Source organism: Coenobita brevimanus, chromosome 62 (genome assembly GCF_032717465.1).
Source record: "Coenobita brevimanus isolate Jiangsu-jjx chromosome 62, ASM3271746v2, whole genome shotgun sequence".
Classification (NCBI taxonomy): Eukaryota; Metazoa; Arthropoda; class Malacostraca; order Decapoda; family Coenobitidae; genus Coenobita; species Coenobita brevimanus.
Genome location: NC_137015.1, coordinates 29,521,130 through 29,533,673, shown reverse-complemented (window position 1 = coordinate 29,533,673; position 12,544 = coordinate 29,521,130). Strand labels below are relative to the sequence as shown.

The 12,544-nt window shown below is 39.2% G+C and overlaps 1 protein-coding gene across 1 annotated transcript in view; it reads left to right on the top strand.

Annotated features, from left to right (window-relative positions):
• Nucleotides 1-12,544, top strand: part of PIG-L (phosphatidylinositol glycan anchor biosynthesis class L) — a 94,640-nt gene that overhangs the window by 71,775 nt on the left and 10,321 nt on the right. The window contains exons 5-6 of the mRNA XM_080275623.1: nucleotides 1,434-1,564; nucleotides 3,286-3,395. Of these exons, the coding sequence (XP_080131749.1) occupies nucleotides 1,434-1,564; nucleotides 3,286-3,395 (241 nt within the window). The remainder of the gene's footprint in view (nucleotides 1-1,433; nucleotides 1,565-3,285; nucleotides 3,396-12,544) is intronic.

Here is a 12,544-nt window from a genome sequence, read left to right as displayed (position 1 = left end):
AAACCCTTTAAGGTGAACGTCTGTTATGGTGGACTTGACATTTCCAGAATGCATAAATATAGCCTGAATCAGGGCATTAAACAGCGACCCAAGACCTTACCACTGTTTGTTTACTTTCCTATTCTTATGTTGCTGATCAGGTAAAACACTATGTCATCTTATTTTGATTAATGAAAAGTGGTATTAAATAATACAGTGATAAGTGAATTGGTATACAGGTAAGCTGCAAAATTCTGGTACTATGTGATAAATTTACTCTAAAATTGACATCCACTCACTTGATGTAGTGCTGCCCTCAGTTGAATGCCCATTCCTCCCTTCCTTCTTTCCTGCCTTTCTCTTCTGCCTTTTTTTTCTTCATTCTTTCCTCTTCCTTCTGTCTACAGGTGACTCTACATTTAGTGACAAGCCATATGGTTTCCTGTACACCAGGAAACCATTTACTACACTAGGTGGGAACCATATACTGTAACCAAATTATGGCGCCTGGTGGTTTTGTGGGTAATTAAGGTGCTTCAATTGGATTGAGTCTGTGCAGGTTTATATCCAAGGGGTGGTTTGGGTTTATTGCTCATGAAATGCCACTCAGGGATGAGTGAGGCTGATCACTCTCATCTTAAATGCCAGGACCAACTTGCCTAGCCCTGGGCTTCTATGCTCCTCATGAGGCAACACAGGCTTAGGTGATGATGATGATGATGAACAACCTCTTATTACAGACATCTTGGCACCCCCCCCAACCCGGTTACTCAGGCTTAAAGAGGTATTACACTGTTTATAAAGGATCTTAACCAGTCTACAACAATCAAATTTCCATAGTACTGTACTCATTTCCAGAAGTCATATTGTTTAGTTGTATTTTTCACTTTAATATTCATTTCTGTTATATTCTGTGTGCAACTTGTAACAGATGGGCTCATGAAAGAGCCAGTATATTGAGTGGCACTGCAGAATTTGAGAAATTTTCAGAGCTGTGAATAATAGAAAAGAAAGTGTGAATTTGGGAGACAGTTGGAATGCATGGATTAACAGACCATCTCCATTGCTGGAATGAGAAGTGGATAGAAGATATTTAGAGTATTGTTACCTCTTCTAAGTGTGAAGGGATTCTTCTTTCATACCAGGAGTACTCTACAACCATGTTAGAAGTGTTATGCTGCATGACAGTAAGACTTGGCCCATGAGAGAGGATGAAACATGCAGATACAGTAGAATACACAGAAATGAGAGAGTCTTGAGTTGAATGAGTAGGGTCTCACAGAGTGACAGAACTGATCTCAGTGTGGTGCCAAAGAGATTTGGCATAAGTAATAGCAAAAAAAATTATGTGAATTGGTATGCTGAGATAGTTTGGTCATGTTTAGATGAGAGAGAGAGGAGGACAAGATTAGGGGGGTCACAGATGTAATTATTTTCCCCGTTTTTATTTTCAGGCTGTGAGGCGTACCAACTGGACACAGTATCAATTCTGCGGAAGTACTTGTCCCTCTTGGATGTACCATTGAGCTACACCCTCTCTTCCTGTGCCTTCACAGTAACACGCCCACAGTGGTCCATTCTCCAGGTAATATTCATCAGAATGGAGGAAGATGGAAGTCAGAGAGGTTGTACGAAGATAGATGAGAGTGGAAGAAGGAAAGAGGATGGCAAAGATGGGAGAGAAGCCAAAGAGAATAGCAAGGATGATGGAGTGTGCGCAGATGGATTTGAGATTGTGAGTGCGAGGTAGTGGGAATTGTGTCGATGGATGTGTGATACAGTACTCCCTTGTTATGAAAGGATTTTTATGGACGGTTTTGACTATAAACGGATTTTTATTCCATTGTGTAAGAGGACTACTGAGCTTTGGGATAGGCAACTGCCCCCGAGAAATAGGCTCTGAAGCCTTTGGCCGGAGTCGGACACAAAGAAAAAATAAAATAAAATAAAATAAAAAATAATAAATCTGGGAATTATTTCATAATCATTTCCAAAGCAGACATTATAGATGCGGCACGCAACTCTGAGGGGTTGTCATTGTCGTGCCCTGGCATCCTACCCATTTATAGTATAGTGTGTCTGATTTCAATTATATGATACACGTGTGATTCATGTATAATATGTTAGTGTTTAATAATATTCGTGTATAACAATATGATTCGTGTATATGATACGAGATCATACACTCTGTTGAAAGGTAAGGTGCCAGAGTACGATAATGACGACCCCAGAGTCGTGCACCACAACTATAGTAACATCTCACCAACCCACCAGTCACCTGCATTTGGCTCTACCCATATTCACCTACGCATCTCTCTCACTTTTAATAAATAACAAAATATTCTCAGTGTTTGTAGTTCCCTCTCTGAAAAATAATTAAATGTTTATGTAAATTTTTTTTTAAATAATGTGTCTGACTCTGGGCATAGACTTCACAGCCTGCTATCAAGGCCCAGCAGTCCTCCTACATACCATACGCCTCTACATGTCACCACTTCGGCACTAACACCCACCGTCCATATTGAATACATGCTAGGGCTGTCTCATACAGGACTGGTGTATTGGTATTAGCAGGGACATTTTTACAACATGTCTCCTATGTGTTATGTAGCCTGTCACCTGCTTTCAGCTCCACTCATTTGCATTAAATTACAAATCTCATTCTCACTTTTAATCAGTAACAAAATATTCATAGAGTCTGTAGCATCTCTGTGGAAAATGATACAGTAGACCCTCACATTTAAGGACCTCATTAGACTGGATATCAGATTTAACAGACACTACAAAGGCCTCCAGGTTTCTGTCGGTTAAAATGAACAGTGCTCATTAAATGGGGTGCAGTACATATGTTTCCTACCATTTTTACTCCAGCCTGGCCTTAAATTGCCCTCTCCCCGTCGTGATTTTGAGTTGTAATAATAAGCTCTGGTAATGCTGTACAAGTCTTGATGAAGTTAAATGACAAGGATATGAAATAAGCTGCAAAAGGGTGAAATTATGGGCCAAGTTAGTGTAAAATGGGTATAGTTTTAATTTTTAGTGGTAGAATATGCTGTTGTACTCATCTGTTCCCAACTATGTGCTTGAAATCCCACCTCAAGGGGGGACCATTAGATATGACAGACCACTGGCTTTATTGGATCAGGCATCTCCCCAGTTAGTCCATTATGATGAGAGTCTTCTGTATATTGCCAACCAGAATTTAAAAATATATATATATATATATATATATATATAGCTTAAGTTTGGTTCCTTCTTCCTTGGGATATCATATGTATGTTTTTCTTCCATTCTGTCTATCCTCAGAGAGCGATGCGAGCCCACAAGAGTCAATTTGTGTGGTTCCGGTGGCTGTATGTGGCATTCTCGCGCTACCTCCTCATCAACACACTGTCACTCATCACACCAGACCCATAGTAGGCCTTTACTTACCTGTCTGTCTTTTTATTTAGAGTTTTGTTATGTGTTGCTCAAGTTAATATTTGCTGCATTTAATTAATGTTATTTTTTGTACTGGTATGTTTTACTTTTGGTGCATTAAAGGTATGGGGAAAGAAAGGTGCTGGAAATTGTGATTACTGTATTGGCACAAGGATAAGGCAACCCCCACTGTCCAGCACATGTGGAGGGAAGATTGTAGCAGGGACCTCCTTTCTTCTCAAAATTGTCGTATATCAACTGAATTTGGAAAACTGGGTTTGGATAATGAAATCTTTTATGTAATGTGACTCCATGCTGCCATCCAGCATGTACAAGGTAGTCCATATAGCTGTTGTGCCCTTTTGTTTTAGTTGGCAAATTCTCAAGTATTGTGGGGACAGCTTAGTGAGCATTACCAAAGTCAACAGTGATTCATTTTCTGCATCTCATAACTCTTTTAAAGCTTTATAATCTTCTCTGCATCCATTAATAATTGGAAAATTTGTGATGCATCCAAAATGTCTTATTCTTTCCACCAGCAGCTTGAGCTGTCCTTGCAACACAGACTTCAAAGATGCAATATACAGACCTTCCCATACATCACCCCCACTTTTAAGTGAGAATACAAATCATACAACTCCCATCTTTAATCCATGCTTCTTTAAGTCAGATCTTATTTTATGTTGGTTGTACTCCATCTTATTTCATCAGTATTGCCACACAACACTCCATCTAACGTTTAGTCTGTCACAGGACACTCCATCTAGCATTCAGCCTGTCACAAAACACTCTAAGATTCAGCCCGCATCTTTAGTTCTTGACATATTCTTCTGATTGTCTCCCAAATCCTCAATTTCAGTAGTTGTTCCCCTTTGATTCTCTGGTCTTTGATTTAATCAGTGATATTTTAGTTTGATCTCTGTAGTTCATTTAGTGCAGTGATTTATTATTCTCTCTTCTCTTATAGTAGAACAATGTATCTTTTTCAGCAGTTCCTCTGATATTCTTCCATGTAAAATTTAATATACCCTTTTTATATTACTTAGTGTAGAACCCTTTTGCCCTTAAAGATCACACACTTATACCCTTAGCCTTGTGTGCACCATAACATATTTTTCACATTTTCTTGCTACCCCTGACAGTTTTATTCATCTTAAGATTTTTTTTTTTTTTTTTTTTTTTTTTAATGAATGAATGGTTAGATTTTTAACTGCCAGTAACTCTTCCATTACAAGAGGTATCCCAAGAGCTGAATGAAATAGTCTGAAGGTAGCAAAAGTTAAGAAAAAAAAAAATGTAATTACAATGAAGCAGTTAATATTTCTATAACTACCATTTGTAACCCTCCTCCTTCCTTATATACAGTTCCCAGTCTCTGGTAGAAGCAGTGAGTGTGAATTGTAGAGTTGTGTTTGATGACTACTGTAGTGTACTTTGTTAATTCAAGCAGGCAGTTGAAATTCAAGCAAATGGTTGATAGTCAAGCTGATCCAGTTGGCAAACTAGACAAATCTTCATATAGTTTTCATAGTATTTGAAAGCTTTTGATAAATTGCATTTATATACAGGCAGTCCTTATATGTCTAGATTATAGTGATCCCTTGGAGATTGCTTACTTTGTTACAGCAGTTTTTGTTATCACCGCATCACATTAACCTAACCATGCCTGTGTGTGTTTCTGATACTTACCATGATAACATGTATGTATTTAGTGGGTATAAATTGTTGTAAAAAGAGAAAATTGGGGTTCATGAGTTAGGTTCCTGGTACTAATTAGGATAAAGTCCATAGTTTCTGTGCTTTTGTAACCGCTTAGTTTCATTATCACCTACTAGGCTTGGTACTACTTATGTGCGGTAACCAAGAGATCACTGTGTTCTAAAATATCACTACTGGTATTTTTTTTTTTTTTAGTTGGTACTGCAAATCAGGGGAAATTGGCAAATCTGCCTAAGAGGTATAGAAGCAGTAGATGTTTAATTGGCATTTATTTTGTAAATTACTGTGACACAATAAGAAGAAAAAAAATAAGTTGAATAAATAAATGAAAGAAATAATGTACTGTACAGTAAGGGAAGAAGGGGGGCAACATCCTGATAACTTATTTTACAGTTCAGTTCATTATAGAATGGAGGATTGTTATGATGTTATACTTAAAGCTGTCCTTCTGTTATAGAAGACGACGGCTGCTATACTCACTAAGATGGTGTGTTTCTCTTTCTTTGGTGCCACTGTTTGTGACTGTACAGACCAGTTCTGGATCTGCAAACTTTGCCACACAGTTGACATGTCAGAGTCCGGGTTTACTGGGAGAACTTTGTTTTGGTTGTGCCTCCGTCATCTATGCTCTTCTCTGGCCAGCTTCCGAGCTTCTCCGAGATGAATAGTTCTTTCACTGAAGAAGGTTTGTCATTGTTTTCTGTTAGAGGCATTGTTTCAAGATCTTTTGGTTTGATGTTTCATTTCTTCAGGGTTGTCCTTGTATAATCTTTATACCTCTTCTGACTCTCCGGGTTGCTACGTTCTGCAGGGAGTTGGCCATATTGAGCATGTCAGAGAAGGCAGCAATGCTCAGGCATGCAGAGCACGTGTCCAACCTATCTAAGCTGTTTTTTAGCCAGCATGGTTTCTATGCTGGTTGACTTTGCCAGGTGGAGAATGTTGTACTATACATACCAGGAAAACATAAACAGAAAAGGAGTTAAGCATATCATTGTAATCCTTTAACTTACCTCTTTGAGCTCATTATTTTGTTTTCTTTTGAATGGCTTTTGTACTTGCATGCATGTGTCAGCCTTGTACACCTGATGTTAGCTCTTCATGCTGCACCTAAGAGAGTTTTACTGTGGCAGAAGCAACATTTTTACATTGGCCCATACACACTTCTGACAGATGTCCTCACATCTGAAAGTTTGTTTTGTAGTGCAAAATTGAAGAATACAGGATGTCTGTATCATCGTGGTCATCATCATCATTTTTGGTTTTATGTTTCTTTTCCTAGTAGTATCGGTCAGACAGAAGTCACCTGATAACACTCATCCCTCTTGATGTGTTTTGCACCAACTTTGTCATAGTACTGTACCTTTAGATCTGAAGTCAGCACTCTCCACAGTGCCTCATGTCCTTGGTCTGTCATCTTGACTTGTCCAAACCATGTCTCCACCTTTCTACATCCTTTTTTGTTATTTTCATTCCCAACCATTTTCTAAGTTCTTGTGAAAATTTTGCATCCACGACATTTAATCCCCTTGCCATACAATCAAACACTTCTAACACGAATGTCAAATATTTCCATTTTGCAGACAGTGAGAACACTTCAGATGTCTGAATGGGTAGCAGTGCTCTGTACCAGTATTACAGTACATTCTGATTTATTTCAGTGATCTTCTTCGTGATACAGTAGAGGTAAATTGTTATTAAAGTTCCATTGCTTGGTGTGAACCTAAATTAATAATTACCCCAACTTGCAGTAATGGTTTTATTTAAAAAAAAAAAAATTGGAACATTCTTGGCATATAATGAAGGTTTATTGAAGTGTTGGCAAAATAAGGTATTGGAGTACTGTATACTTGAGAGATAAAAGAATGAGCACAAGGCTTTGGTCGTATGAGAGTGGTTGTTATGTCTGGTTGTGAGATGCATTTGTTCACAATATTGTATGCACCTGATTTTAGCCCTCTCAGGAAACCTGGCCCACGCACCCCTACTCCCCCACCCGGTTTCAGCCCAGCCAGATATTTCCCCCGCACCTAAAGTACAGTTTATACTTTTCATTACAGAGCAGGACCTAAGACAGATGTCAATTATTCTTTTGTTGCATTGGAAAGCCAAAAGGTGTAGCTTTGTTTTGTTCATGGGCTGTAAATTTGTAAACTTATAAATTTATGTAGAAATAAGCGTGTGATTACTATGTTGCCTTCACTCACGAAGAAATTGGAACTTTTTGAGGAAGTAAAATAACATTATATTAAATACAATCACTCTTCTGTTTTGTGGTAGGTGGTGGTGACCATCATCCACCCACTTGATGTAGTGCTGCCTACTTCTTCCTTATCATTCTTTTTCAGTGCCTGCCCTCCTCTCTTCCTATTTCTCCCATCATTCATGTCACTTCTTATTGCTTTTCTTTCCTTTACAGGTGGCTTTACATTGAGTGACAAGCCAAATGGTTTCCTGTAAGCCAAGAAACCATTTACAGCGCTGGCTTGTAACCATATAACTAAACCATACGTGCTCCCTATGTGTCAACAAGTGGGTTGGTGGAGGGTTAGTGCCCCTCCCCGTAAAACAAATAACTCAGAGTCAAATGGCCACCCCTTATGGGATTATGGTGTCAGGAAATAGGTAGATAGATAGACTCTTCTGTTTGACCTATTTTGCATTATGTTATCAAATATCTTATGATATAGTGTATAGAGCACATGAAAATTTGCTGTAGTACTATTTTTTTGCTGTAGTCAAAGCAAGATTTATTGTAATATATGGTATTAGCCACAAAAAGTAAAAGATTGTCACTTGCAACTTGCACCAGCAAGAAGCCTGTTTACAGTTAGGCACACCATTGCCAGACATACGAGCCTATAATGCGTATGAAAGCAGATTATACGCCTTTTCTTTCTTGTGCTTTTTTCATGCAGTGGTTCATACGTGTATGAAAACCGTGAAGGGCGTAAGTAGATCATACACATCAAACACTTATGAAAACCGCGAGAGGGTTAATGGTGCTTTGAGCTAAAAGCACCGTAATCTTTGAAATTGATTGTCTTATAGAGCTATGTTCAGAATTTTTTATTTGTTTGTTGTTAGAAGTTTAGAGTGTTTAGATATATTTTGTCTGACTGTACATAGTGAGAAATGCAAAGTTAAAAAAAAAAAAGCTGGAAATATTAGGAAGTAGTGGACAGCAACATGATGTGAAATTTTGTTGTTATTAGGATTACCATAAATGGAAAGATGGATACTACATTAACTCTTTGGCTGCTAGGATTTCAGTCAACTTATCTAAAGGGTGTGGTGTTATCCTGAATAATATACCTGTTTAAGAAAGGATTAAGGGAGAGCTTTTAGACTACTTGGATTTCCTTGAGTCTAGTAAAGTCATTTTGTGCTAGTTTGGATAAGTTATCTGGGACTTAGTTCACCTGGTACTCCACCTCTGCTTGTCACTACCTTCTGATGGCCACCGCTCCAAAGCTGAGAAGGGTTTATTACTATACTTGTGTGTTTTCCTGTGCAAAGATAAATCTCTCTGACATGCTTCTAGTAGAAAAGTCAAGACTTGCTGTAAGTGTGAAGTAGATGTGGTGGATTACTGGAAGATCTTATAGCCCTGACTGTAAATCCGTAGCACCAAAAGGGTTAATAAAATTTGGAATGTTACTGAGTAAAAGCAGTGCATATTTTTACCAAGGTATTTTTGTAACTGGTGTCCTTGGTAAATCTGTTAGGATTAGCAGTTCAGTATGTACAATAGCTAGAGACTGTATTTGCTTCAGGTAGGCACATTAACCGTCCATTAAAATTGATAACCCTCTTGACATTATCAGCTTTCAGATTGTTTACTTGTGGCTGTCGGTCTAGTGGTAAAAATACCCTAGTCAGAATGATGGCCATCCATAGGTTTGATTCCTAAGAAGTGGCTTGAGGCTCTTCAGTCGTGTAAGGCCACCGGGGGAAGTAGTCTGGTGATATATCCATAAATGTACTGAACTGTGGTAGCCTAGCATCAAGACCTTACTTTTTGAAGAGGGTAAAATAGGGTTGACTTTTAATATGACCCTACAGGAGGACTGTAGTTTGTTGTCGTTGGGACTGTTTTAATTCCTTCAGTGTAGTGATTTAATTTTATAGTTACTCATGTTATCGCCAGACAGTTTCATTCAAGTCTGAAAGGCCCTCAGATAGTGAAGCAGCTAATGAATTCTGAACCTAACTCTCACTTTCATAATGCCTCTCCTGAATTGAATCTGGGGAGTACAAGAATAAATTTAAGTTGAATCGAGGTGGCAAGAATACATTTTAAAATGCCTCATGAGATTGAAAGGATTAGAGATACCTTGTCCATTTTATCTGAGTAACAGAGTTCCTGCTACTCGTTGAAAATAATTTAAGCACTTAGTGGTCTATACTTATATACCTTAACTTGGCAAAGGTTTTCATACTTTTGCAACATATTTCCTCTTGCTCACTGGCAAAATACCATAACTCAGTACTCAGTACTGTGGCTCTGTATCCATACCATTTCTATCCAGGGCTATAATCATCCCACTTCCCTCATGATAAGCACAGTACTGTAGTGTTAACATTTTATCATAGTTGAGTGTTTATGATGGAAAGGTGTCAGTTTCAGATCAAGTAAAATTGAGCATTGTATAGTGGTTAGAGTGCCCCAGTTCCCAGTTAGTGGCAGTCATGTCACAAGCTTGAGCTAGAGTACCATGGGGTAACTGGAGATTTTTTAATCACATTATGCCATCAAAGGGAGTAGGCTGATCATCTACCCTTAAATATGCAGTACTGGGCTGTGGTAGTTTAGGCCCAGACTCCAAGTACAGTACCCTTGTGTCCAACACGTGTTTGTCCAGCACGATTCGTGGCCAGCACGGAGAGCAAAAAATTAGTACGATTTAAGTACCTGTACCGTAAAACGGGTGCGTAAGCATAACACTGACGGAGCTCCGAGAAGTGGGCGAAATCCGCAGAGTTCGCCTCTAGCACGATCACCCCTGGTCCAACACGGTCATACTGGACATTCCCGTGACGCTGACTGCCAATCAAAACTTCCAATCAAGTAGAATCTCCCACCCGCTATCATGACGTGACCGTGATGTCGCCCAATGAAAAACACCTGCTCTCACGTGATGTTTTGTTTAAATTTCTCCCACCACAGTGCCATTCAGCCACATAATTCACATTGGACGGTGCTTTTTTCTCACTGCAGTTTCTTCCCTTGCTACTGCATTTTACCCTGCTCACGATGCCTAGGAAGCCTTCTGAGAACCCCAAGAAGCAGTGGCACCTCCCTCAGGCCACCAAGCTAGAATTCATCGAGAGGCAGAAGAAAGGGGAGAGGAATTTCAAAGGATTTATGAGGAAGGTTGAGGAGGAGCAGCAGCCATTATCCGCTAGTGACGCCAGCAGCCATCCTCCAGGGACTCAGTAGGACTACCTACAGCCTCGGATATCACCTTCCATTCCCAGCAAGCCCACCAACACTGTCCTAAAAGGTTAGTTATCATTCATAGTACAGTACCATTTATTATAATTACAGTAGTACCAATATATGTATAGATATATGGTAGGTATTTAGGGTGACTTTTCCTAGGGTTGCTGACATAATTCGTTTTTCCCCATAAGCTCTGTTGTTTGTCCAACACGTATTTGATCCAACACGGGACCCATGCACGACAATATTACCGTGTTGGACGCGAGGGTACTGTATCAAGTATCAGACATAACAAAACAAATTGAGTTTTTTTCTCCACTTAAAATCATGAGGAGCCAGTCTTAAGATGAGTACAATTTTCTGGCATTAGCAAGAACTGAATTAAAAAAGAAAAAAAAAAAATCATCCTTCTGAAATAGGCAATAGATAGTTTCTAATCCTGTCAGTGTGAAAGGTGTTTCTTCAGGTGAGTGAAATTGTGGCACCAAAAGTGCTGTTTGCATATCAGTTGTTAACTTTGTAAATGCAGTGATGTCTTTTAAAGTTTACTTTTGCCATCTCCAGATGATTTAGGGAACACTTTGCTAGACTGAAGAGGTTAAATACAGCCTTCATTGACCCTTTCACCAATAGACATAATTCTGAATTTAAATAAAAGTATTTGAAGATAGCAAGAATAAACTAAAAGTATAAAAGAGATCAGAAGAGTGTGTGAAAAAACCTCTACAGTCCCATAACACATTGTTAACTTTATTATTGCTCTCCAGGGAGTTTCATTTACCTTAGGAATGAGTTGCAAACTGCAGTGGCTAAATAAAGCATTCATTAACTTATTCTTTACTACAGGGGTCTCTTAATCTGAATAAAAGTGTCTGGTGATAGGAAGAATAAAGTAAAATGTGCATCATTGTATTAAGGAGGTAAATAATTAATCCAAATTAAGGGAAATCTGAAAATTATGAAATGTAAAATGTGAAAGATAGCCAGAAACTGTTCATAATTAGAAAGTTGAGTTATAAGCCCAGGGAAAGGCACCTGATGGTTTAGTGGGTAATTAAGGCTCTCGAATTGGATTTAGTCTGTGTAAGTTTATATCCGAGGGGTGGTTGGGGTTTATTGCTCCTGTAATGCCACTCAGGGATGAGTGAAGCTTCCACTCTCATCTTAAATGTCAGGACCAACTTGCCTAGTCCTGGGCTCCTACAGTTCTCATGGGGCAACATAGGATTGGATGATCGATGGATGAATGAAAATATAGTCTTAATGTGGTGCAAACATTTTCTTAAATGAGTGATGTTATCTGTATTTCCTGACTATGTCTTAAAAGCAAATTCAGTAATTCCTCATTTAACATTCCCCCCCCCCTCTGCCCTCACACTAAAAAGCTGTTAATTAACACAGAAAAATTATCAGGTAACAGTTAGCACACCATTGTTCATTATTAACCCCGTCAATACAGGGATCTGTTTTTCATTTTATTCCTGACATTTGCAGATGGTTTTACTCAGGCCGGGAGAGACTTCGCAAATCCCTTGACTACTAAAGGTCCGTTCGTTTTCGTTTTTAAAGGCTCCAACATGCTTGCATGTGTCGGTCTTGGTCACCTAATGGCGGTTCTCCACGCTGCACGATCCATTGCAGCCTCCCTGTTCAGTCCCTTAACCCTGAGGTCACACTTAATGACCTCGTCCTATGTCTTTCTTGGTCAACCCCTCATAACCCCACCCCCAATATTAACACTTCTCACCCTCCTCACCCAATTATCATCCCCCATCCTCTCCACATGTCCAAATCATTTCAATCTACCTCTCCTCATCACAACACCAATACACTCCAGTCTCATCCTACCTCTCAACTCTTCCATCGTAAACCCAGCCCCTCCAGGCCTTGGACGCAGGGACGCACTGCACATCCACCTAATCATTGTCATTTCTGTACATCTGAGCCGGCGAATATCTTCCTCCTTTACTGCCCAGGTCT